Source organism: Carassius gibelio, chromosome A8 (assembly GCF_023724105.1).
Source record: "Carassius gibelio isolate Cgi1373 ecotype wild population from Czech Republic chromosome A8, carGib1.2-hapl.c, whole genome shotgun sequence".
Classification (NCBI taxonomy): domain Eukaryota; kingdom Metazoa; phylum Chordata; class Actinopteri; order Cypriniformes; family Cyprinidae; genus Carassius; species Carassius gibelio.
The window spans coordinates 18,126,644-18,153,989 of record NC_068378.1 but is presented as its reverse complement, the minus strand read 5'-3'; the positions used below and the strand labels follow the sequence as shown (position 1 = coordinate 18,153,989).

The 27,346-nt window shown below is 36.6% G+C and overlaps 1 protein-coding gene across 1 annotated transcript in view; it reads left to right on the top strand.

Moving 5' to 3' along the window:
- Positions 1-1,082: 1,082 nt before the first annotated feature.
- LOC128018729 (adherens junction-associated protein 1-like) overlaps positions 1,083-27,346 on the top strand; it is a 50,676-nt gene continuing 24,412 nt past the window's right edge. The window contains exons 1-2 of the mRNA XM_052604455.1: positions 1,083-1,898; positions 25,427-26,154. Of these exons, the coding sequence (XP_052460415.1) occupies positions 1,870-1,898; positions 25,427-26,154 (757 nt within the window). The 5' untranslated portion in view covers positions 1,083-1,869. The remainder of the gene's footprint in view (positions 1,899-25,426; positions 26,155-27,346) is intronic.

The following is a 27,346-nucleotide window of genomic DNA, read 5'->3' as shown; positions in this document are numbered from 1 at the left end:
GATTTGATATGCTGTACAGCTCTTTAATGACGCTTATTTATCTCTTCATTTTCTATTTCCACACACACCCCATTAATACTGGCACAATTTAAACCAGCTTTCCTAGATGATCAGAGATTTTGTAAACCTTCCAGGCCTTGTGTTCAGAAAATACGTCTTTTAAACTCTGCTTATCTGCTTTAGAAATGGATGTATACAGTATTCAAGCCTGCTATAATGTTGATATTTTTCTATTGTTTGAGTAGTGAGCTAATGATAATTTCTTCCCCGTACCCTAAGGTATAACCCTTTTGCAAACCTTTGTGTATTTTTAGATTTTTATGAAGACATTATTTATTGTGTTTATTAAGCTATTTTCTCTTGGGGACCGTTAGATGGTCACCACAATTTGTGAGATAGGTTTAACTATCGTTGTGGGAACTGTTCGGTCTCCACAATGAAGGAAAAACTTGACACTTCACAACCCCGACACACACCAGTGTTTTTCAGGAATGTATTTTCTTCATCGGGGCTGTTTCCACAAAGACCTTCTCTCAAACGCACCGGCTTAATGAGCTTTCCTGCTGCTGCCTGACAGTCTAGGCCTAGTTTTTATTCATTTTCAGCCATTCCTGTGAAATAAACAGGAATTCAACATTATTCAATGCCACTGTTGTCTCTTTCTTCTTCCTATATGGTAAATTGGAGTGGAAGATCAATCATCTTGGCAACAAAAAAGAGTTTCTGTATTTCACAAGGAAGAAAAATGTGTCATTACGCTCTCATGCAATTTGCAGGATGTGGCTCTATTGCTTTACTAAACCCACCAGACACTGTATTAACCTTGGGATGAGAAATTGATCTCACCCTTAGTGGAAAGTGCTGTATACCGGTTGAGCTTTTCATAGCCCATATGCAGACTGATTTATCTCAGCGAGCAGAGATTGGGATAGAATTGGGCTCGGATTAACTCCTCTGAGGGAAAGAAGGGAAGGATGTCTAAAATGTTACATATTTGACTTTAAATGACGTCACGGGGTTGTCAGCTAAAGCAGGACTGGCAGGTTGTTAGTCAGACGGAGGAGGACAGGAGAGAGAGAGAGTGTATGTGAGAGAGGGAGTGAGGGTGGATAGCGCGCACAGTGGTGATAACACTATCTATCTATCTATCTATCTATCCTAATGACGAACGTCGCTTTCACGCGCTTCACTCATCACGCGCGTCCGTGAAGTGGTGTTTCATTCCTCACTCTTTTTGTCCCGCCCGCATCTCTAATTTATTTCAGCCCTGAGTAAACTGCGAGAACTATCGAAGAGCTTCTTCAGCCGATGTAGGACATGGTTTTTCGCCACGGAACTCTCAATGTTTTATCGTGCGTTTTTGCCTGCGCTCAGTCTACTAACAATGTAGAGAAAGTGCGCGGTGAGCGCGAGCGCAGCGCACGGGCGATGTTGACGCTGTCACCTTGCCGGCTGGCTCCCATAGCCTCTTGACTTTTTTTTTCTTCCATTGGAGTATATTCTAAACGAACTTGTGAATGTAAAAGAAGGGGACTGTTGTGAAGCAACTGAACCGTCCAGCTGCCCACGCTGCCGCTGGGTCGCTCTGCACATCCGTGCGCGCTTCTGAGGAGAAAAACGGGGACAAGACGCGTCCTTGTTTTTCCGTGAATATTTTGCCCAATCCTCGTTTGGTGCGCTCTGGAGAGACGTGGAGCTATTTCAAGCTTTCTGTTTCTCGGGATATATAACATTAGAATGCTAGCATCCGTCACATTTGGAGTAAAGTGTCTAACTTAAGGTGACCATTACGTTCGAGCGTCGACGTTTGCTGGAACGCGTAAATGGACGAATACCAGGACGACTGATTCGGAATTAGTATCTGGAAAAATGTGGCTGAAACGTTGTGTCACATGCAGGTAATAAATATCCCTTTCAATAGCTCTCAGCTAAGGGCTGAATGCATTAAACGCCCATTGCCAAAATCCTGTCATCTGTGAAGAGTTTTGTGGCAAGTTGACGCGCGTCATGCCGTTTTCACTTTACTTGTTTAGAATGTGATGTCTTACTTAAACATAACAGCTTTGCGTTGGTAATATTCCCGAGGAAACGCTTTAAGTGATGATGGTTTGTATGAATAACTAGACGGCTCGTAATTAACAAGATTTTGAATCGAGTTGAAGTTATTCGAGCATCACTCGCTAGGGGTCGCCAAATAACCGCGATGCGATACCAAAGACTTGGACGCGCGCAAATTAGGTCGAGTATCAGCTAAACACACCCTCGCATATCACAGTAGTACATCATGCCAGAACAGCATTTTCTGTGCGGTCAAGACATTCATGTCATTTTATGAATCACATCTCTCACTGTTAGAGGGACATTTTGATCATAAGGTTCAAATGGTGTGATGTTTGCTAGTGGAAAGTCAGGTCGAGTCAGAATCAGAATCAGAAGAGCTGTAATGGCCAGGGATTTATTAATGGTTAAAACAGGAGCCCTTAGCACTTACTGTACATATATAGGCAAAATGGGCATGCATGCAACTAATCTTCGTTACACATGCTAAGTAATATGCTACGCTCAAGAATAACACCAGCTCACGAGTAAGAGCCATAAAAAGGACGCAGTTTTCATTGAGATGTTCATTGCTATAGTTTCTAGTTAGGACCCCAATTCCAAAGAAGATGAAAACTGAGCAAATTCTAAATTTGCCATGTTTAAGATGGGAATGAAGATGGAGCCAGGCAAGCATTATTGTTTATTCTTTACCTGATGTAGGGTGCTGCAACATCTTGCATTCACAGGTTCTTTAGAAGGTGCTATCTTACCAGAGTCACACACGTTAAAGTGCACATTTTACATATTATATTCTTGATATTCTATTTAGATGTGTTCTTTCTTTATAGAGCAATGTCATACTGTCCAGTGGCTGGTTAAGATTAATCTTAGTCAGTTTAGTCTTACAAATTAGTAATCTTTTTTTTCCCTTTAGGATTGGACATATTTTATATGTCAGCTACTTAAAACATAGATTGGTCTTATTTCAATCAGAAAAGAAAGACTTATTACCACTTGACTAACTGCTAGCTGATCAGACTAGTAAGACATAGTCTTAATGTAATGACAATGCAACTGGCCTCAGACTGGTCATCCAACGAAATACAGCTTGGTTAGTTTGGATTACTCAAAAGTGTCTGGAAAATTCTTCTTTGTTTTATGTTTATGAGACAGAAATCAGAATCTTGTTTTTTTGTGGCTTTTCTCTTTGCTGCTTTGATTTAAAGCATCAGTAAAATGGATGATGTAGAATTCACTATGGAAAGAGAATAGCAAAGAAGACAATCTTGATGATCTGTTTGTACCTAAGTTTGACCAATGCCTACTGGAGTTTAGCAATGTGTTAGATAAGGAGAAAATTAAGTATGAAACTGCTGGTAAACCGGAGGGATTTTTTTCTCATCTAGGTGATCTGCTGCTAAAAAACACAACTAAGTATTGTGAATTTTGCCTTCCTTATGCAATATAATTTTTTCGTTTTATAGTGCACGGTGGCAATAAGGCACATGCTTTATTGCACTCCAGCAAGGTTTAAGGTGGATCAGCGGCCAAGTTATAAGACAGCGGGCGATCTCCCTTTCGCAGTTTGGAAAATTCCTCACTATTCCGAGTAGGCTGAATAGCCTTGATGAAGATCGTTAGCTGCATCTCTTAATTGCTCCATCAACTACTTTAATATCTTCACATCAAGGTTATGCATCCTCTCACAGCTCCGACGTTCTCTCAAGAGCCTTGATTCTCCAGTGTACCTTACAGGGTTATGCTGATGCTCTCATATTAAGGCAAATGGGTCCTCATGTGCCACAGACTGGGCATGTATCTCAGTGTCCAGCTCACTGACCCGAAAGCCGTTAGAAGAGTAAACAGAAATATAGGAATGTGGGGAATATCAGCCTGTGTGCTGACCTGAACAGCAGCTGGTTCATTACGGGCTCTGTCACTGGAAAGAATTACCTCGTCTCTACTCGTTGGGTAATTTTTTTTTTTTAATGTTTAAATGACTTAATTTGATCATATTTTTACCTTTATTTCTTCTCCCTGTCAGATATGGTTCTCTAAGTGCACACTGTATAGCCGTCGATGTCTTAAATGGCAGCACACAACTATCTCATTACCATGTACACTGTAGCGTGTAATAGCATGACACTTCTGTCATTTTTATACCACTTTTTTTTCTTCTCGGATGTAAGCTTACTCGCTCTCTCTCTCAGTAATGCATGGCTGGTTAATGCAAAGAGTGCTTCTGCTATCCATTTGACACTCTTGACGGTCTGATATAATGGCAGGACGATTTGATTGCACCCACCCCCACTTAAACTGTTATGTAACAACGTCTTCAAGGGTTCAATAAGCCAGAAACAACTCCATACCATGGTTAATGCTGCAAATGTCAGTAAAGCTGAAGTACCTTAATTAGGAGAGTTTTTAAAGGCCAGAATTTTTTTTTTTTTATCTGAATAAAACAATTCTATGATTTCACTCAGGAATAGTAAGTCTAAGGTTTTGACTACTTCAAAGGCATAAATAAAATTGAGGTTCCATGTTTAAAATGTGGAGCTCAACAAATTCTGGTTATGTAACTTTTGCCTTTTCACAGGGGGAGTTGTCGGTATTAGCATATGTACATTCAGAGAGTTTCTTCAAAGCCTTGATCGGAGTCAAATAAAATATTACAGTATATAGCATCCTGACAGACTGACTGATATTTAACCTACATACTCTTGAGATGCACACACTCTTAAAAAATACAAGTTCTTTATTGGCATCTATAACACAACCCTGCATTACATTTGTTGAGTGAAATCCAGTATTTTTACATATAAATTTTGGGTGGCTGATTCAATAAATGTCACAATTTCCCCCAAAACAATTTGCTTTTCATAGCATTTTTTGCTGTGCTTTTGTCAACGATTTGGAAGGTAAATAAGGCTTGTATTATTCCTTAATATTAAGAAAAACTACCAAGACATGATTCCATATGTTCCTATGCTCAATTCTCAGCTGATTTTCACACGTATGAATCATTCTGAAAACATTATTTTATGCCTAATCCCTAAGGTTAGAATCATAGTCATTGAAAGAACAATATGCAAACATGCTTATTTATTTATAAACTTGTGTTTATGTAAAGTTCTTTGATATTAAATGGAGTAGTTAATAAAAAAATCCTTTGAAGATTGTAAGTTAAATTATACATTTTGTTTTATTGTTATTAATGTAATAATTGTTTTAATCAGTCACACATTACGTTTTAATTACTTTATTCTCACTATACTAACTATTAACTACAACTTTAGCCTCAATAAACTCATAATGTGCTGCTTATTAATAGTTATATTGATAATATTGAATTACCATTTTGTATGAAATATGCTATATAAATAAACTTGCCTTGCTCTTTTAAGGTAGATTTAAAATTTATGTATGGGGTAGGATTAAAGGCATAAAACATGGCATTGAAGAATAAGGCATTAATATGTGCTTTGTAAGTACTAAAATAAGCTAGTTAAAAGTGCGAATTGGCCCTTAAAATAAAGTGAATACCAGATAATGATTTTTATCTGTCAAAAAACAGTATCTGATGAAAGTTTTTTGAAAACGTAACCCAGTTACATAACATTAGGCATTTTTTAGCAAATCAGCAGCATTGTATTTTTCAAGATGCATGACTGTGCAATTCTCTGAAGAACCTTTCATATCCATGGAACCTTTCCATTTCACAAAATGTTCTTAGAAAAGGCTTTTCAGATTCTTAAAATGTTCTTTACACTAAGCAAAAATGCTGCTTCCTGTTCACCAAAAGGTTCGTTGTGGAAGCCAAAATGTTTGTTCTATGGAATCTCTGTGTAAACGCTTTTTTTTTTAACATTTATTTTTAAGAGTACAAAGTAAGTGTTAATTGTTCAAGATAAGTCACTATGGCAGCCAAGTGCCCTGTACCCTCAGCACGGTATAACTGGGCAGGAGGGGCATACCTGAACTACACACACACACACACACACGCACACACTCATGTAATGCCTTTGTTCAATCAATACCACTTCTATAAAGCCTCAAATTTATCCGTCATGGCACAAGACCAACAGTGCCTGCTAGCCCTCCAGGGCCGTGTCTTTCTCCCTCTCCCCTTTTTCTACACACATCTTGAAAATGAACAGTAAAAACTTTTATATAAGTTTAAAAGGACTCTGAGGATTTCTCCAGACACCAGGACATCTAGGTTTGGCCTGAGAGGAAGTCAATGCCTCTAACTAATGAAACTACACATTTACAGTAGTAATGAAAAAGAATATGGTTTACATTGTTTACACTTGCATGTACTGGATGCGATCAGGTTTTATTGAGCCTGTGGGTCAAGTACACAGTTGTGCTGAGGGATTTTAGTAATGGGTCTTTAAATGCCTGTGGCTGTTGAGGCTCTTTTATCTGCAAACTTTTCGTTTGGAAGATCCCTGCAGTACAGATGCAATGCAGATCTTTTCATCCACAATAACAGCTGATCTTCTCCTCCAAGCAATGTACTGAATTAGACACAGATAGAGAGTCAGTTGGTGTGTGTTTGCGCATTTTTGTTGTTGTTCACTGTGTTAAAGAGCCACTTGTCTGTACTTACTTGACCAACTATAACACATAAAGTCATCCAGTGTTGGACACAGTTTGTTATGGTCCATTACAAAAAGTAGGCAGTTTAAACCAGTTAATGTTGGCTCAGCTTAACCCTGATGAGGTATTAGATGTTTTTACTGGATTATCATGCATAAATGACTAAATGGGGGAATTAACATTCATTTTTTAACCACAACATTTGTTTGACAAACCGTAAAATTGCATCTGAAAATATTCTAGTCTGTTTACAATTTAATAAAAATGTGTTTAGATTCTGAACAAATCCACATATCTTTCACAAATCAATTTCTAAGCCTTAAAAATTTTTTTTTGCACAGCTCCACATATACTTCACTTTTATTTGAGAGGCGATCTCCATTTCAACCAATTGAATCCACTCAATGGCTTCATTCTGCCAATCAGCGTAATTATTGGATTAAAATTTGGATCATTCCTCAGGTTGCGCTTTGGCGTTCACTGTAGTATTTGTTGGATCTGATCTGAGCATTGTCTTGGTATTTTGGATTTGATGGGAGTAAACAGAATGTAGAAATATGACATTTCACAATTCAGCCAAACAGCTGTCCTGGGGGTGATGTTAGTGGCATCAGTCCATTATTCGTCCACTCGAGAGGAAAGACAACCATAAAATTTATCATAATCAAATTATGTCATCATTTTTTCACTTATCTGCTCTTGTGAATCTGCTAGCAGCAGAGGCGGCAGCTAACTGTAAAGGCTCAGAAATATATTACTTCATTACCCATCTCTGGCCCTTCCTCAAATTGTAATAAAGTTTCATCTATTCGTGTAGTACTTCAGCTTAATTTATGATTGATTGTAAATTTGAATTAAGGCGGTTAAAATAGAACAAATTATGTCCCATTATTTTTAAAGCTGTTTTACAATATTTAATGTATGTATGTACGTCATTATTTATTTATTAGGTCTAAATTTGCAGGGGGATTTAATTTCTTTTTTCCTCCAAACAGCTACTGTTGCCAAATAAGTTAGAAACAACAAAATATGATATTTTTCAATCACTATTTTACACAAAATTAACACTAGAAATAATTACATTTAGTCAGTATTTTATCAGTATTTACTACATCAATATTTAACTACATTCTTTTATTTCTTTTAAACATTTGAATATATGAAAATATATACCATAGTCTTCAGAGATCATTCTTTTGATTGATAATACAAATGATTGGTTTATGATTTATTGAAATAAAAAAATTAACTGTAAGTTAAAAACTGTAAAAAAGAATTTGTTGTGATTTGTTTTTCTTTTTTTGATCCAAGCGACAACAGTCTATTCAATTCAATTCAATTAAAGTTTATTTGTATAGCGCTTTTTACAATACAAATCGTTACAAAGCAACTTTACAGAAAATTATGTTTCTACAATATTTAGTAGTAGCTAGTAGTTTGTGCACATTTGACAGGATTTTAGAAAAAAAAATAAATAATAATAATACAAGACGTAGTCAGCTAGACGATGAACTATCAATATTATTAATTAAGTTATTATGATGCAGTCACACATTTAGCAATAATTGTTAGTTCTGTTTGTTGATTCAGGGTTAGCATAATCTGGGGTCCTCTGAGGGGTCAGCATCATCTCTTCTCAGGTGTTCTGGATCCAGACTGGAGCTTGTGTAAATCCTAGTTACCACGGGATGTAAATCCCGTAGCAAAACATAAAAACAAAATAGAGACATCATTAGCATAGCTGCTGATCCAACAAAGTAAAATTAGTTTAACCCAAGCTAATGAATAAAAATGCACCTTTGATCAGATGCAACTACACTCACAATTTAAAAGATACATTATTCGTATGCTTGGCGAAAGAGATGTGTTTTTAATCTAGATTTAAACAGAGAGAGTGTGTCTGAACCCCAACATTATCAGGAAGGCTATTCCAGAGTTTGGGAGCCAAATGTGAGAAAGCTCTACCTCCTTTAGTGGACTTTGCTATCCTAGAAACTACCAAAAGTCCAGCGTTTTGTGACCTTAGGGTGCGTCATGGGTTGTAGCGTTACGTATTTACGTAACGTGTTACGTATGCAGGAGCTAAACCATTTAGGGCCTTTAGGTAAGTAATGATAATTTGTAACTGATACGGAACTTAATTGGTAGCCAGTGCAGAGACTGTATAATTGGGGCAATATGATCATATTTTCTTGACCTCGTAAGGACTCTAGCTGCTGCATTTTGGACTACCTGTAGGTTGTTTATTGACGAAGCAGGACAACCACCTAGAAGTGCATTACAATATACCAGTCTAGAGGTCATGAATGCATGAACTAGCTTTTCTGCATCAGAAACAGATAACATGTTTCGTAGCTTGGCAATGTTTCTAAGATGGAAGAATGCAGTTTTTGTAACATTGGAAATATGATTTTCAAAAGACAAATTGCTGTCTAATATAACACCCAGATTTCTGACTGTAGAGGAAGTAACAGTACATCTGTCTAGTTGCAGATTGTAATCTACAAGATTCTGTGTAGTGTTTTTTGGTCCAATAATTAATATCTCTGTCTTATCCGAATTTAATTGGAGAAAATTATTTGTCATCCAGTCTTTTACATTTTTAACACACTCTGTTAGCTTAGATAATTGGGAAGTTTCATCTGGTCTCGTTGAGATATATAGCTGAGGATCATCAGCATAACAGTGGAAGCTTATTCCGTATTTTCTAATAATATTACCAAGGGGCAACATGTATATTGAAAATAGAAGGGGACCTAGGGCGGATCCTTGTGGCACTCCATATTCTATACTATTTAGCTTTTTTTTATTATTATTATTATTTTTCATTTTCAACTTTTGTTATCAGCCAGCCCTAGCTTGAGTAAGTGAAAACTTTGTCCCCAGACCCTCAGTCTTTGAGTTTGAGTTTCTGGTCCGTGTTTTTGCCTGTCATAATGACTTGCGCTCGAGTTCCCATAACGTCACATCAGAGCAAGCAGACAGGGGAACTTTAGCTTACATGCTAATTACGAGTCTCAGATAGTTTAGAAATGTAATTGGACAGTGTAATTGCTAACTATGTGTGACAACAATATGGACACTAGGGACACATAAACTGCCACAGAGAGTTCTGGAAGCTAACTGAATGTTTTACATACACTGTGACTTATTGAGGTCAAGCAGGGATCGTTTATTTAACGTGATGAGGCATTCATTTGTTTACATATATCATGTTAGTCCAAACATGAGCCTCTGTTTGTATAGGAACTAATAAAAGAGATAGAAATTCCAGCACTCTGTGCACCAGTGAATTCTGTAAGTCCATATCAGCTGGTGCGCAAAGAGTTGTTTGCATAGTCATTCCCTCTAAGAGACTTTGCACATAGAGGGTCCGGAAACAATAAAGCCATCCTTTCACATTCAGCAAATAGCAAAGAGAGGGAAATCTGCCCTCTGTATCATGGCTTGGGTGAAATTTAACATATTGAAAGAGATCCATGATTTGTTTTTATTTTTTTAAATGATGCATAAATGAAATGTTGATGTTGGGGAAAATATATATAGTAATATAAACCGGTCATAAGAAGCTTGGAATCATTATGATTTTTTATTTATTTATTTATTTATTTATTTTTTATATAAAAGATTGTGATGCCTACCAAGGCTGCATTTACTGATAAAAATACAGTAAAGATATTAATACTGTAAAATATTATTACAATATAACATATTCTTTTCTGTTTTAATAAATTCTTAAGTATAATTAATTTCTGTGATGCTATATTCAGTGTCACATGAACATTAAAAACAGAATTTGGTAACACGTTACATTAAGGTTCCATTAGTTAATGAATTTACTAACATGAACAAACAATGAAAAATACATTTATTACAGTATTTGTTAGTCTTTGTTAATGTTAGTCAATGAAGATATTTACTCTCATTTTTAGTCAATGCATCCTTGTTAATATTTAAAATGTTTTTATTTATTAATAGAACTTACAAACTGTTGAATTACAGTGTATCATGGTATTTTTACTATATATATATATATATATATATATATATATATATATATATATATATATATATATTAGTAAAAATAGTTTTCAGCATTGTTATTTAATTATTTTGGATTTCCCCCCCAACACCAGCATATTCAACATTTTATTCATGCAACATCAAGCAATAAAAAAAATGTCAAGGATTAATAAGATATTGTTACAAATATTTTGAACATTATTAACGTTATGAACAGTAGTACTTTTCCAGTACAGTGAAACTAAACACTATGCCGAAACTCAATCAGAATTGGCAAGTCAAAGTGAACTGAGAGAACTTCTATTGAAGCTTCTATGGAGATTTGATTGACATCACATTTGATTGGACATGAACAGTAATGATAAAGTGGTAGGCTGATAGCATTTGGCAGAATGCAGTAGTAGAGAAATATGATGGAGAGAAAATAGACGAGTCTAACCCAGAGGCTGTCCAAGGAGCATGCCGAGTCGTCTGATGGACGCTTTTGAGGTAAAAATAGCCAGCTCAGGGGGGTCAGTAGGAGTTTGACTTTCTTTGATCCAGCGGTTACTGATTTTAACTACTCAGAACCTTCAGAAGGTCCTAAATGTTGTAAAGGATCTCACACCTTTGAAAACAGATTCCCAGTTTGAGATTTGATTCGTGACCTTGAAACCAGACAGCATTTCAGACAAGATTCAGCTTCAGTGAAGGTTTCAACCCCCCACGGCCCTCTCAACACTGTTCCATAATTGTCTTCAATGGGGAGCTTTCTGCAGAAATATGATTCCATCAAACTGGCTTCATGGTTGGTTAACCAATTAATTTTCTACTTAAGACTTCAATATGAGGGAGATTTGTATACATCCTCACGAGGTCAAAACTGATTCTTTTCTCTCTAAGAAAAGAAGATGGTGGTATTGCTTCACAGACCTCACATTTTATTCCAAATCAGCAGTCGGCCGTGAGTGGGTAACATTAACCACATTCCTGAGAGCTTGCTGCTAGACACAAGGGCAGAGAACATTCCAGATAGCAATCCCTCTGACTTAAATGCTTTGATATTTGAGGCAGTGTGCATGCATACAATATGACGTTGCGTTGTGCATCAGGGTTCCTGCTGCTTTTGGATTGGAAGTCTATTGGAATTTTCTTGTATTTATGTAATACAGCATACTCAACATTAATCATTTATCTGTTGGATGACAGATTTTGGTGTGCTGCATTAAAATTGCTTTAGATCCACTAGCATGAATTCATACAATTTTAATAATATTATATATATCCTTATTTAAAAAAGATTTGTTATTACCAAAGTAATGTACCATACGGAAGAACTATCAAGCAAATGAAAACCTTTAATTAGCGGAACTAGTTCAAATTGTTCATTATTCTATTATTAAATTATTCATTGAAAAATAATTGTGCATAAAAGTCTTCTACATTCTTCTTCTGACCTCAATATATCATCAAATAGAATTTCCCTGCATTTTTCCATCGAAATAAAATCTCTTTGCTTTAATATTTGAAAGAAAAGCAAATATATACATTTTACTGTTGTTCAAATAATAAATATAATATAAAATAAAATATTTCATATAATATAAAGTAATAAATAATAACTGAAACTTGACAGTTCAGTAGTATTCAAGTTATATTCCTTTACTGATTTGTTTTTTAATAGATTCAATAATAATACAAATACAGTTTCATGGCCAGTAAAAAAAAATAAAAAATTAATGGACTGGATATTAATATTCACTGGTTATTGAACGGTTAATTTTGTGTGGCAAAATGTTTGTCTTAGTCTCTCAATTGATATAATAATAAAAAAAAAAATCTAAATTGAAAAGAATAGCGTCCACATCACAACTATAACAATTACAGCACAGAGAAACAATACGGTTGGAATTACTTTCACAACAATTTTTAGTTGATGAGCAATAAAAACATTGATAGCCAATCAGAATCTACACTGCTTTCTGAATGATTCTATTCGGGCGAAAAAAAAAGCTCAGGAAATGACTTGTTTTAAGATTCTATCACATTATGATATAGTGCAAGAAAGCCCACCTCTGCAGAATCAGATTAACACCTACTTCTGCATCATCGCGTGTTTGGCCCCGCCCACAGGATTGTTAGTGAGACGAGGAGACGAGAGTAGAGCATTATTTGTTTGTTCGGTACATTTCACTGAGGATTCTTTGCACTGAGGATTCAGTCGTGCATGACAGTTGTATATCTAAATATAAAGCTATAATCAACACTCTCCATGGTTAGTTAATCTCAACAGTTGTAATAGTAAAAACGTAGTAAAATATTTTGAGAGAGCTCTACATGTAATACTTATTTTCAAATAATTAAAAAAAGGAAGTTGAGCCCTTTAAAGAGGGATGCTAATATTGTTCTTTATAGTTATCTTTCTTGGTGTGAACAGGCCTTGGTGTGGAGGTCAGAGCCGAAGATGATTCTGAGTAACATGAGGATATGAGGTTGAATATTGTTCAGGATTTTCATTCTGAGTTGCTTGCTCTCTCATTTGTGTGTAATTGATTTATTAATGAATTTTCTAGTAGGCCGAGTTGTAAATTGCTTTGACCATCAAATCACACTGTGGCATAAGGGCACATTATACACACTTACACACACACATTCATCATCTCAGCAGCGCTCTGGCTCTACACTGATCTTCCTTTGTGTTTATTGGTTTTTCTGTCACTGTTTGTTTGTTGATCTGAGGTCAGTAATGTCATTTACAGATCTGCTTTGAGAAACCCTCTCTTTCTCCTTCTCTCGCACTGTCGCTTAATTTGTGCCTTGTCTTTACTGCTCCATATGTGTGTGGTGTGAGACTCATGAAGAATAATGGCAGGATTAATCTTGGCACAGGCAGCCCTGCTGGACAGGCGTTTTTCTCAGACGATTGAGCCAGAACTGACCTTAAGGCTTTAAAGTGCAGCGGTGTTGACCTCTCTCCTCCAACCATTATTATTCTGGGCTATTCTGCCTGAAAGGTACAAACACTTATTAAAGGCAGCTAAAAGAACAAGTCAGTGTTTCTTATCTATTACGAATCCTCCTTTTTGACTGTGTCTCTTATTCTGTTTCTCAAGGCTGGCATTTGGGAGTCCTGACCAGTATTTGATTCAGAGAAACAAAAGTAGTTTTTTTTAGTGTATAAATGAAATCTTATGTACTCCAAGACTGCATTTATTCAATTAAAAATAAAGTAAAACTTAAAAAAGCTGTTATCTGTTTCAATATATTTTAAAATGTATTTTATTTGTGCAATGGCAAAGCTTTGTGGACTTTAAAGTCTAAACCCTTCCTAATCAAAATAGTGACACCCCTACTCTTAGTATTGAATGGACTTGAGTATATCTGATCAGTACACCCCCTTTTGAATTTCTCAGATTCCTCAACACTCAGGTGAGTTTCTTGTGGCATAGCTATATCTGATTTATGTTGCTTGAGATAGGAGAGGACACTATTACATTTAATTACATTGTTACATCTCAAAGAGTTTTGTGACTCCCATAAATTATCTCTTAGTTATCAATTATTAGTCATAAAGAAAGTTTCTGATTTTGAACATTGTGTTGCCACTATCAACACAGTTATACTTGTTGTATAGTCTAAAAAAATAAATAATAATAATGATATATATATACAGTCTCCATAAAGGATTATTAGGAACACTATACTACTACTGTGTTTGACCCCCTTTCGCATTCAGAACTGCTTTAATTCTATGTGGCATTGATTCAACAAGGTGCTGAAAGCATTCTTTTTTAAATGATGGCCCATATTGATAGGATAGCATCTTGCAGTTGATGAAGATTTGTGGGATGCAGGGCACGAAGCTCACGTTCCACCACATCCCAAAGATGCTCTATTGGGTTGAGATCTGGTGACTGTGGGGGCTATTTTAGTACAGTGAACTCATTGTCATGTTCAAGAAACTAATTTGAAATGATTCGAGCTTTCTGACATTGTGCATTATCCTGCAGGAAGTAGCCATCAGAGGATGGGTACATGGTGGTCATAAAGGGATGGACATGGTCAGAAACAATGCTCAGGTAGGCCGTGGCATTTAAATGGTGCCCAATTGGCACTAAGGGGCCTAAAGTGTGCGAAGAAAACATCTCCCACACCACTACACCACCACCAGCAGCCTGCACAGTGGTAACAAGGCATGATGGATCCATGTTCTCATTCTGTTTATGCCAAATTATGACTCTACCATCTGAATGTCTCAACAGAAATCGAGACTCATCAGACCAGGCAACATTTTTCCAGTCTTCAACTGTCCAATTTTTATGAGCTTGTGCAAATTGTAGCCTCTTTTTCCTATTTGTAGTGGAGATGAGTGGTACCTGGTGGGGTCTTTTGGTTGTGCGTGAAAATCCCAGTAACTGAGCAGATTGTGAAATACTCAGACCGGCCCGTCTGGCACCAACAACCATGCCACACTCAAAATTGCTTAAATCACCTTTCTTTCCCATTTTGACATTGTTTGGAGTTCAGGAGATTGTCTTGACCAGGACCACATCCCTAAATGCATTGAAGCAACTGCCATGTGATTGGTTGAATAGATAATTGCATTAATGAGAAATAGAACAGGTGTTTCTAATAATCCTTTAGATGAGTGTATATGTTTATTTTTTGAAGGATGATTAATATTAATGTTTAAAAAAGTTTTGATGCTCAAAATATTTTGGAAAATTATACATTTTTTGATGAATAAAAAAATATTTATTGATGATTGAAATCCTTTGTAATGCTTTGAAAATAATACCCCTAAACTTTTGACCCGTACAATAGGCTCTTTCTTTCTTATTTATAAACTGTCATGGATATTTTTCCCCTCTTTTGATTGTAGTTGGTGCTCTCTCACTGCTTGCTGTTTGGCCACTCTCAGAAAAGCCTATGGGCATCTCAGAGAGGTTACAGGTGAGGTCCTGTGCAGGTGAGATGCGCGTTTCCTGTCTTGCTCTCATGCCCCCTTTCCTGCATACATGAGATGACCTCAAAGCAGAGCTGAGAGCATAGATCATTAATAGAGCAGATAAAGCCTGTGGTTTCAGGACCAGAATCAAACAATAGTTGATGCTTGCCATATAGAATTACACTCAGCCACTGAGCATTAAAGAGGCCAGTTTTATAGATGGTATGCAGTGATCCGGGCTAAGTGAAGACGTGTGGGCTGTTTATTACATTTTCTGATAAATCCACAATAATTGTTTTTTAAATTATTTTTATAGGTCTTTTCACATCAACTATGTTTGGAGATGCCATTGTCAGTATTATGCCTGTAAGGCACTAAAAATCCATTCTTTTCTCTGTTTGAGTCCAGGGGAGATGCTAAAAGGAAACTTAAAAGTTTCATTCTGTAATGAAAGAAGAGAGGGATGAGGTGAAAGCTTTACTGGAGGTCATCAGTTTTCCATCAGACTGCTTTTGGAAAAGGTAAATATCTCAGATAAAGAGAAGAACGTCCGATAAAGAGAAGAATGGTTGATGCTCTTGCCTTTCTGTTTCTGTCTTTGTATCTATTTTTCTGCTTTTGCATTTAGGCGGTTCCATCCAGTCAGATGAATAGGCATGTTTGATCACATAGAGTTTCCCCTGGAGCAAGAAATGCATGACGGAGGGAAAGAGAGAGAGAGAGAGAATGAAAGGACCCTCATGGAGCTATTCATGACCTTCTTCTAACGTGATGCAAATGAAAGGTTTCTTGTATCTGCTGAGTTCTATTTTAGGTGTGTGAAAAGCGGTATGGAGACTTGCTCAGGGAGATACTCACTATACAACCCAGGATAAGCAGGCTGAATGGACAGGAAGTGTGTGTGTTTTGGCACACGTATGCATGTGTGTACAGTGTTGAACGTTTGGAGGATCTGATTGTTTCAGGGCTGCTCGAGCCACTCTGCTCACTAACAGTTACACTCTCTTGAGCCACAAGGCATGATGCTTTTTAGAATTCTCTCACACTGTATAAAATACCACATGATGGCTTATGATGCTGTTTTAGAGTTTTGTTCTCTTTTACAGGTTTTGTATGACATTGCGATCAAGTAAACTCAAAAATGAACTCCTGAAAGGTTTGGTGTCTAGAAAGTAATACTTTTATACAGCAAGGACACATTAAATTGATAGTTAATTGCTGCTGAAAATTCAGCTTTGTCCTCAAAGGAATAAATTACATTTTAAATATCAATAAATCAAACAAACACATAAATGGTTATTATACATTGTATAGTTTCACAATCTTACTGTACTTACTGTATCTTGTGAATAAATAAGTGCATTCTTGCTGAGCATTAGAAAATACTTTCAAAACATTAAAAACTCTTTGTGACCCCAAACATCTGAATGGTAGTGTATATTATACTATACAGTATATTGCATTACTTTATTCATTTAGCAGATGCGTTTATCTAAATAAATGAAATATAAGGAGCACCATAAGCAAGTTTATCATGAGAGCCAACAATATTTGTAGTATCAAGTTTCAAGTGGAAGATTAGATTAGATTGCTATTACAGGGAGCTCCTTTGTTTATGATTGCACTTGCATATGAAGTGTCTTCAGTTGTTTTCTAAAGGGTGTGAGGGTCTCAACAGATCAGGTCGAAATTTGCCACTCGTTCAGAGCTACAGAGAGACTGAAGGTTCTAGAAAGTTTTATTGTGAAGCAGCCACCGGGAACCACTCATTAACTAACAATAAAAGTTGATTTCTAGGGTGAAATCAATTTATATTTGAAGGTTAAAAAAAAAAACACATTTTGACTACTTTGTAGTTTAACCATAAGACCTAAACCTAACCCTGAAATTATAGGCTGATAAATGTTGTTACAGGCCAAACCTAAATTCTGATTGGTTGATTGGAATTGTGTTGATCAAGGAACATGTACTACTTGGTTAAATCATGGTAAGATGTAAATAGGGTAGCAGAGTGTGTTAGGTAGGTTGGGTAATTTAGTAAATGTTGTCTTGTTGACGTTGAACTTTCAGGAATATAGTGTTTCTCTTTCTGTATGCGTGCTGTTGTGACTGTAAGCCAGAAGTCGTGGCGCTGTCCAAGGTGCTGAAGAAAGACCTTCATGCTGCTCTTTTGATTTAAGTCTCAGCTCCAGACAGCCTCAAATATCTAGAATGACTCTGAAACAACTAAAGGATATGTTCATTGTAATCTCTTTTGGGACCTTTATGTCTTACTTCTGCAGGAACAGCACCTTTTTCGCTGATTCATAAATCTGTGTTTGGAGAAATAACATTGTTACACTGAATAGCTCAGGCATGTCTTTGAAAAACTGTGAAGATAATCTCACTGATTTGATGTACTAACTAAGACATGTCAGCAGATTAATGTGTGAAATCTTTCCTATAGTGAGTTAATGGCAGGGCTCTGGAATGACGTCACATCTCTCCCAACGAGAGAGCAGGGATTTGTCCTTTTTCTTGGCTAAGCCTCATTACACACTCTCACATACGCAGACACCCCTGTCATGTCTCTCCAGCCTGCTTCTGATGCTTCTATATCTGGATAATTACTAGGAGATCCTTCCTCAATAGCTTCCTACTGGCCAATTTTAAGCAAGACTAGCATTGCAGTCAAGATAAATACAGTATTTTATGTTATTTTATTTCATTTATTCACATCTTTCCATTTTTTCATGGTATATTTAATGTGGCTTTTAATATTGTGTTATATTATTTTATTTTACACGTTTTTAAATTTATTTATTTATTTATTTACAACATGGCTCTATTGTCCTGCCATATTTAAAGTGTTTATTTTATTATTTTATTTTAGTCACAACTTCATTTCAATTTACTTTGTGTTGATCATAGCAACAGTAATTCATCAAATATAGGTATGGAAACATTGTTTCATTGTTTACTTAAATACTTAGTCTATATGCCATTGTTTAATTTATTATTATTATTATTATTATTAGTATTATTATTATTATTTAAAGTGAACTTTTATTTATAAAGGAAGCTCTTCAATAGCTTTTAGTTTGCTGTGGTACTGAGAACTTGTATCAATAATTATGAAATTGTTCTGCAAATTTCATGAGCATCAATTGGCATACTGAAATTTTGTTATCATTACAAGCTTTCAGTCTTTTAATCGTATCTCTCTCTCTTTCTCTGAGGCATTGTATGTGTCTATGTGTGTGTGTGTGTATTTGTGTTGAGAGGGCGTATGTGTGAAGAGGGAGTCATGTTCTGCCATCATTGTGGCAGGGATATGAAATGTCAGTGCAAGGCTGTTGGAGATAACTCCCCCACAGTCACAACAAACACACACACACAAACACACACACACACACACACACACACACACACACACACACACACACACACACACACACAGATCTCTCCAGTGGTTCACACTCACACACACAGGTTCTGCAGCACACAGATCAGAGTATGTGAAACAGCCATTTACATCCCAGTGATCCAGCAGGAAGCATATTCTGATGCAGTGCTCTTGTACACTCATGTGCTAATGGGCCAATGCGAGGATGACAGCTGCCTGTTCATTACTGCCAGTCTCTAAATATGAAAAGTGAAATCCTTTCAATTAATTTATGAACCACATATGAAAGACAAGTTCAATTTTGTCCAATGATGCCATGATTTTATATTGGGGTCTTATTAGTAGGTATTAACTTTTTTTTAGAGTAACATATGTAATAAGAAACTTTCTATGCCTCTATTTTATGCTTTCATGCAAAGTTAAATTATAATTACATTTAGTCAAGGAAAGAGTGCATATGAAGTTACTTCCATCCACTTTTGTCCCATTAGGATTTCATTTATATTTTGCCTGTTTAATTAAGTATTTTGTTCAATCGGATTGTTTTTGAGTAATTCAGTACTGTGATACAAAATGCATACTTTACAAACAGATATATGTGATTACTAATGTTATTACCCTTTAAGTAAGACAATATGCTGATACAGTATATTAATACGCCTATATGCATGTATTTCCTACTTTTATATAAACACAGACCATATATCTTATGGCATCTTGTATTAAATGTTAGCCATTTTGATTTCACAATTACAACAGACTTCACTAGTTATCTTATAAAATAGATTAAAATTAATTATTTGTAAATATAGATAATTCTACCTGTTCTATTACATTTTGATTATTTTAACTCAGCTAAGGATAAACCAGCTGACTGATCCAAGGATTCAATCGGCTGTACAAGGATAAGACTGACTCGGATATAAGTTGCCCGCTTATCCAACATGCAGGCACGGAATCCATATTTATTTGCAACACTTCTCTTTAAGTGTAATTCAGCTGAAAAATCAGTCCATGAGTCATATGTCAGTGAGCATTCGGCTTGCTGTCAGAAACCATTCCTGTCGGGTTTCTCAAGTTTCGTCTTGTGTCTAGAGAGTATGTGTGATGATTCGTAATGTGAAGACAGCTGAGTAACTAGTACTGGATGTCCCTGTATTTTCCACAGGCCATATGTTCATCTACCAAACGTATGATCTCATTAATAGTTACCTGGGACAGTGTTGACCATATTCCCTCTGGATATACTGTATACTGTGCTTGCATGTGTATTCAGACCACTATTATTTGATATTCTTTTGTAACCTACACTCCTAAGTCTAAGTCTTTAGTGAAAATATGAAATAGAAATTTTAATTTAAACCTTTAAAAAAAGTTTTAGGTTAAAAAAAAAAATCAATGTTATGATGTTTTTTGGTTAACTGTTCCTTTAAGCCTCTTGGTGTTGATGCACTTGCCTGGGGAACAAGCTACTAATGTTTAATATTGGATCTGCCTACCCAGTAGAATTATGTATAATTTACACCGATCAGACATGATATTATGACCACCTTCATATAGTGTTGGTCCCCCTTTTGCTTCCAAAACAGCCCTGACCCATTGAGACATGGCCTCCTCTAGACTCACGTAGGTGTACTGTGGTCTCTGACACCAAGATTTTAGCAGCAGATACTTTCAGTCCTGTTTGTTGCGAGGTGGGGCATCCATGGATTGGACTTCTTTGTTCAGCACTTCCCACAGATGCTCAATTGGATTGAGATTTTGGGAATTTGGAAGCAAAGTCAACACCTCAAACCACTCCTGAACCATTTTTGCTTTGTGGCAGGCCGCATTATCCTGCTGAAAGAGACCACAGCCACCAGGGAATACCTTTCCATGAAAGGGCGCACATGGTCTGCAATAATGGTTAGGTAGTTGGTATGCATGAAAGTAACATTCACATGGATGGCAGGACCCAAGGTTTCCCAGAAGAACATTAGCCAAAGCATCACACTGCTTCCGCTGCTTGCCTTCTTCCCATAGTGCATCCTGGTGCCATGTGTTCCCCAGGTAAGCGACGGTCATGTGCCCACTGTTGGCGCTTTTGGTGTTGGAAAGGGGTCAGCATGGGCACCCTGACTGGTCTATGGCTATGTATTGTGACACCTTTCCATCAGAACCAGCATTAACTTGAGCTACCGCAGCTCGTCTGTTGGATTGGAACACATGGGCCAGCCTTCGCTCCTCATGTGTATCAGTGGGCCTAGGCTGCCCATGTCCCTGTTGCTGGTTCTCCACTGTTTCTTCCTTGCACCACTTTTAATAGATACACATACTGCAGGCAAGAAATGCCCCACAAGAGCTGCAGTTTTGGAGATGCTTTGACCCAGTCAAGTTGTCTAGCCATCACAATTTGGCCCTTGTCAGACTTGCTCAAATCCTTACACTTATCCATTTTTCCTGCTTCCAGCTCATCAACTTTGAGGACCAAATGTTTTATTTGTTGCACAGTGTGGTGTGTTAGTCGTGACATCTAGTCCTGAGAGGGTCAGTAAATGACTATCTATAAAGGGGATTCATACTGTATAAGACCTGTACCACCCTGCAACACTCATCAGAACAGACTGAGCTACATATTGAATTCAAATGTTAAAATAGAGAAGAAGAGAGAAAGAAAAAACTGAGAGGGAAAGTTCAAGTGATCAAAATACTGTGCTCTCTCTCTCTGTGTAATGGTTAATAAATCCTTTTTATTGTGTTATTTCCCATAATTTGTTGCGTCATCAAATAAAAAGTGTAACCTTTAGCTTCAGAGCTCTGTGGAAAAGTTATGGAGCCTGGCCATTTACTCAAATTGGAGAAATTGCAATTATTAACAAAATGTTAGGAACGAAAAGCAATAAGGTTTCTCAAACTAATCAGGCAGATTTCATTGGTGATTTGAAATATGTTTTTGAAATGTAAGCTTGGGACACAGTTCTAGATTTCTAAGTCTTTCCACAGAGCTCAGCTAGAAGTAGCATTTGACTTAAAGTAGTTGCCTGGGGGTGTTATGAAAATGGCTTAAAAGAACTTTGGTGAAACACATTATCAATCCATTCAGTGTTTATAATGTTATTCCCTTTACTTTTAACAGGGCGGATAAGAGTGAGATGGAAAAAGGAGATGGTGTTATCATTTTCTTTCTGGCTTTTTCAGATAGCATATTTTCCATTTAACTTTTTAGGAACTCCAGGGGTGCTTCTTTTAACTTCATTGTGTCAGGAAATGTGTTCTTTAAGTGTTTTCATTTAAACAAAATATATATTTTCTCCATTATTATGAATATGGATGAGAAAAAAAATTACATTTTCCCACTTAGTCTATATTTGTTCTGCTGTTAAATCTAAGCAACTAAGAACAAATCTTATGCAAGTTTGCAAACATAAACATTTAAAGAGGTTTGCCTGTCATCTTAATTGGCTTGTGTGGCAAACAGCTAATTTTGAACTGTGTGCCTGTTGGTAGTCTGTGAATTCAAACTGGTAACTAAAAACATCTAAATAGAAACAAGACTTTTGCTTTGTGGGCGATGTGTGGAATTACAATGCAGAATCTAAATGAGTTGCACCATGCTGAAAGGACCCGAATCGTAGCTGATGCGTTATAAGTACAGAGCAGGGAGGGGTTGTTCATGCAAAGCTGTCCTCTATGTTTTTCTCTCTCATTCACACCCTGTCTTATGCGACCCTTAATTTAGTCCTCATTAATATCACAGCAGCCTCCTTGAATTCACAATGTAGCCACCTATTTTCATCAAAAACCAGCAGACGGGTGATCATTAATAGCACAACATCGGTTCCAATACATCTTCTTAAGTAAATACAATGATTTTGCTGACAGGAATTACATTCTAATGGAACACATTTGCACAGGGAGTGTGAGTCAGGCCCCCCAGGGCCCAGGCCAATGGGACTGAAGGACCTTATTAGTGAGGTAAAATCTCTCAGATGAGTGGCCAACCCAAGGTCCTGACCCAGTTCAGTCAGACCAGATCTCTATATAATATATATATAATTTTTTTTTTTCTGAATGGAAAATAAGAGAGAAATGTAAAGAGAGACTAGAAGAGGCAAACATGGAGAGCAAAAGACCCTATCTTTGTGTGCCTGGGGAATCCATCTTATTGATGAACAGATGAAGCAGCTTCCCGAACTGGCTCTTGAGTATGGAAGCACATGGGTAGCAAAATTAATTTTGAAATGTAATATGCAAAATGACTATGCAATATGTAAAATGGCAATGTATTTCTGTATTTACAAATTTAGATTTTCCCATACATATGTACAACATTTAGTGCAGAATGAAATTAAAAGTTCAGTTATCCTATACATATGTGCAACATTTAGTGCAAAATGAAAATTCAGTTATATAATTTACATGGGCCATTTTCTACACCCATTATAATATGTAAATTAAAAACATATTTTAATGCTTTATAAGTTGCTTTATAAAAATTAAAATGAAATTGTATTACCCAAATTGATTTGATATGTTTAACATGTCCAAGCAAAAACTGTAGAAAAATTATCATTTAAATGCCATTATCCTTAATGCATTTAGACTTATGGATAGGACACTTGAGATTGCAACTTGCAATTGCAAATTGGAGCAAAATGCACTGTGAATTTCAAAAAGCATTTAATGATTCCTTAGTCAAAGGTCTCCTCTGTGTCACTCCATGTCTTGTGCTGAGTGTGCTCTTCTGTGTCTTCCAAGCCACAAGAATGCGCTGTTTTATTTCAAACCAAAGCTAAATACACGTAAAAACAGCACATCCTTGTGGCACCAATACAATTTCACTTTAATTTTGCAACTTATAAAGTTTAATAAACATATTAAAATATGTTTTGTGAAAAAAAGACTCACTTTCACTTAAATATTACATTTCAAAATGAATTTTGCTACCCATATGCTTCAATACTTGAGTATAGGTAAATTAAAGTGCAATTTAGATGAAAAAATAATTTATATTGCTTTCAATTTGTGGTTTTATAAACTGTTGTAGTATATTTCAAATATATGATTTTTAAGTATGACTCATATTTTACTTTGTGTTGGACTTGCTGGTTCAGACATGGCAGTTCACCAATGGGTCAGATAATGGAATAAAATCCATCTCAGAACTCAAAGCAACGCAAGGGCCATTAATAGTATGTGTGGCCATGTGTGGGCTCTTTAACCCTTTAAAATTAGCCTTTGACCATGACCAATGTTATTGAAGGACAGAAAAGTTTACAGATATGTCTCGATGAACTCTCTTTCTGTCTGGATAAATAGAGATTCTTAGATTAGATATGGGTATGATAGCCCATTTCAATGTGTTTGTGATTCTGGAATTGAAGAAAAAAAAACAGCACCCCTTAAAGAGCTAAAAACAGAGAGGTACTGTAGACTCACAGTGGAAGAAAATTGGACATTTTGTGGTTTGAGGAGTTTATTTCATTAGAGGTCTTCAAAGTGGTTTCAGGGACCCTCAAGGGACCACAAGGGGGTGCTAGGGTGTCTGTGAAACAATGAGGAAAACAAAAGAGAGAAATTGTACAAAATGCTTTTTTAGGGATTTCATAAAATGTGTTATTATTATTATTATTATTTATACCACCAAATTTGACCATACATTACTATTTAATTATGCTTTCAAAAGACAATATGTAGGGTAAAATGAAGGAACTATCCGAAGGAAATATCTGGATATAGTTTGTAGGTAGTATTAAATATTAAACATATAATTATATATTACATTTTATATATTACATATTACATTTTTTTTTTTATGTTTTAGTTGTGCTTGTATTTTATCTGTAACCCAACATTATTAGTTTACTGGCAGAATTTTCAGACTCTAATTTTATGAGATTCCAATAAAAATCAGACATTTGGCACACTTTTATCCAAAGCAATATTTGATGGATTCAAGCAATGCATTTTATTAGTATGTGTAAACCTAATCTTTATGTTATTATATATTTAGATAATCTTAATAATCTTTATGTTGCCACCATGAGACCAATTAGGCTAAAGGAACGTTTGTTTACAAAGAAAAGTAATTGAACCGTGTCTTTGAAAGTAAATGTCTTTGAAAACAACATTGAAGTGTGCTTTTAGCATCTAGCTGTTAAAGGGGAATCACACGTCTAATTAATATTGGGGTTCAATTTATGAGAACTTAGTGAGTCACAGAGCAGAACAAAGCCTAGAGCGAAAATCGCTAGACTGGAAAATGGTGCTGGAAATAAGGACATTACAAAGAGTGCAGTAAAACCCAATCTACTGTAGTCTTTCAAATATCTAATAAGACAGTGTTTAAGGTAAAGAAGTTGTGTACATTTTGCAGAGCCTTCATACTCTCTCTGTGATGTATAAAACATGCACTGATTAAGATTCTCCAATGCGTCTGATTTCCCTCTCTCTCTTTCTCTGCTCTTCAGTTCCATGGTTGCTTTGAGACCTGGAGGAATTCTGGGATGTAGAATATGGATCCTCTTCATCCTTGTCCATCTCATAATGGATCTGTCTCTATGTGCACCAGCAGGCCAAGGGCTCACACTGAAACTACTGCCCAGATCAGTGTCCCGCCGGCAACCACACCCTCTGCCTAGTCGGGACACGCTCACCGGCCAGCACTCGAGGACTCGTGTCTTGCATCGTGGTGTTCCACCTCCCTTGCCATCACTTGGCAATCATGGGGAGCTGGGGGGCACCAAACTGTGGTGGCGGAGAAACCGCAGGTCACTCCAAAAACGACAACTTTGTGCAGATTGCCAATTGACCCCCTCTGACAAAGGGAAGTCGGCTGCATTAACAGAGGGGAGTAAATCTGATTTAAATCTGCATTTATCTCGCTCACGGAGGCAGCTGAAAGGGGACGGCTATGACTCCCTGGAGGGGAGGACCACTACAGTGGCAGGATTTATTGACTGGGGCCCTACAGGGGCCGATGAGGTGCTTGAGGAGGAGGCGAAGACGACCCTGAATGCCACCGTCACCTCTTTAGCCCCATCCACCACCACAGTTACCATAACTAGCACTACCACACGCAGCCCCCAAAGGACGTATGCAGAGATTACAACTGCACATCCTAAGAGGCACAGCACCACACAGCCAAGCAACTCCAGAGTGACTGCCAAACCACCGAAACCTTTTGAGGGGACACCAGGTAGGGCGTAAATCTGAATGGCGACTGTTTCTTCATGTGGCTTTTGTTTTCTAATCTGTGTAAGGTACTTAAACAGTTTATGTTTGATCATGTATTTAAAATTCAGAGAAGCTGAAACATGCAAAGATATTTTTAGGGGCCGTCAGGTGGTTTAAGGTCATTCATGAAGCCTTTGGGTCTCAAACCACAATGCAGTGCATCAAGAACTGTGCGGGTTCTTTGAAAAACTGAGGGTGGAAAATACTCACGAAGCTGTGATTGGCACACAACTGCTCGGCAATCTACAGCAGACAAAGTGGTTGGATTGTCGAAGAGCCAGCAGCGTGCATAATTATGGAAAATAAGCAAATATGGAGAAAATAAAAAAATGTACTAGTGTTGAAAGTTTTTCATATTAGTTAATAGGCTATTTTGAAAGTTTTGTGCAAAAGTGGAAATGTGTCACTTTTGCTTTTTGTGGCTTAAAGTTTCTTAAGCAGGCAGAAGAATACAGTGTTGTACGTATATGATATGAATCTTTAAATGTTTTTCAAATAAGTATCTTATAAATCAAGGCTGCATTTAATCAATTTAATTCACAGAAACCTGTAATTCCAGTCATATCCTTCAGAAATCATTTTAATCTGCTGATCATATATAATTCTTCAATTAGAGTTTATGTTAACACTTACATTTGAACAGCAATTTTCAATCACAATTTAGGAATTTAACTGGAATTCCTTTCTGAATCCTTTGCTGTTTTTGATATTATGCAATATAGTGTGTGGAATAAGAATTACATAAAAAAAAAAAAAAGTTTATTTATTAATGTCCATTTTTTCAACACTCAGTTTCAACTGTGAAATAAGCATCATAATCATCTCTCAATGTTCTGGAGCCCCGGAAGCCTGAAAATTAGTTTTTATATGCAAAATGTTGCTTGTTTAGTCATTGACTGGGCACAGAGGCAGCAAGATGTTTTTGATGCTCTTCTGCTGTTACATTTCTCATCTTTGGCTCCTTTGGATAATCTAGGCCTTGGTACTGCATGGCAGAGTAGCCTAAATATGGCAACCTCAGTGTGTGTCTGTAGTTTTTTTGAATCCTGGGGAGATTATTCTCTGTCCTAGAAGGATGATGATGATTGGCATAAGCTCTCATGTTTGCCATTAGGCTGCAATCTGTCCTCTGTGTTTGGTATTGCACAGCATTA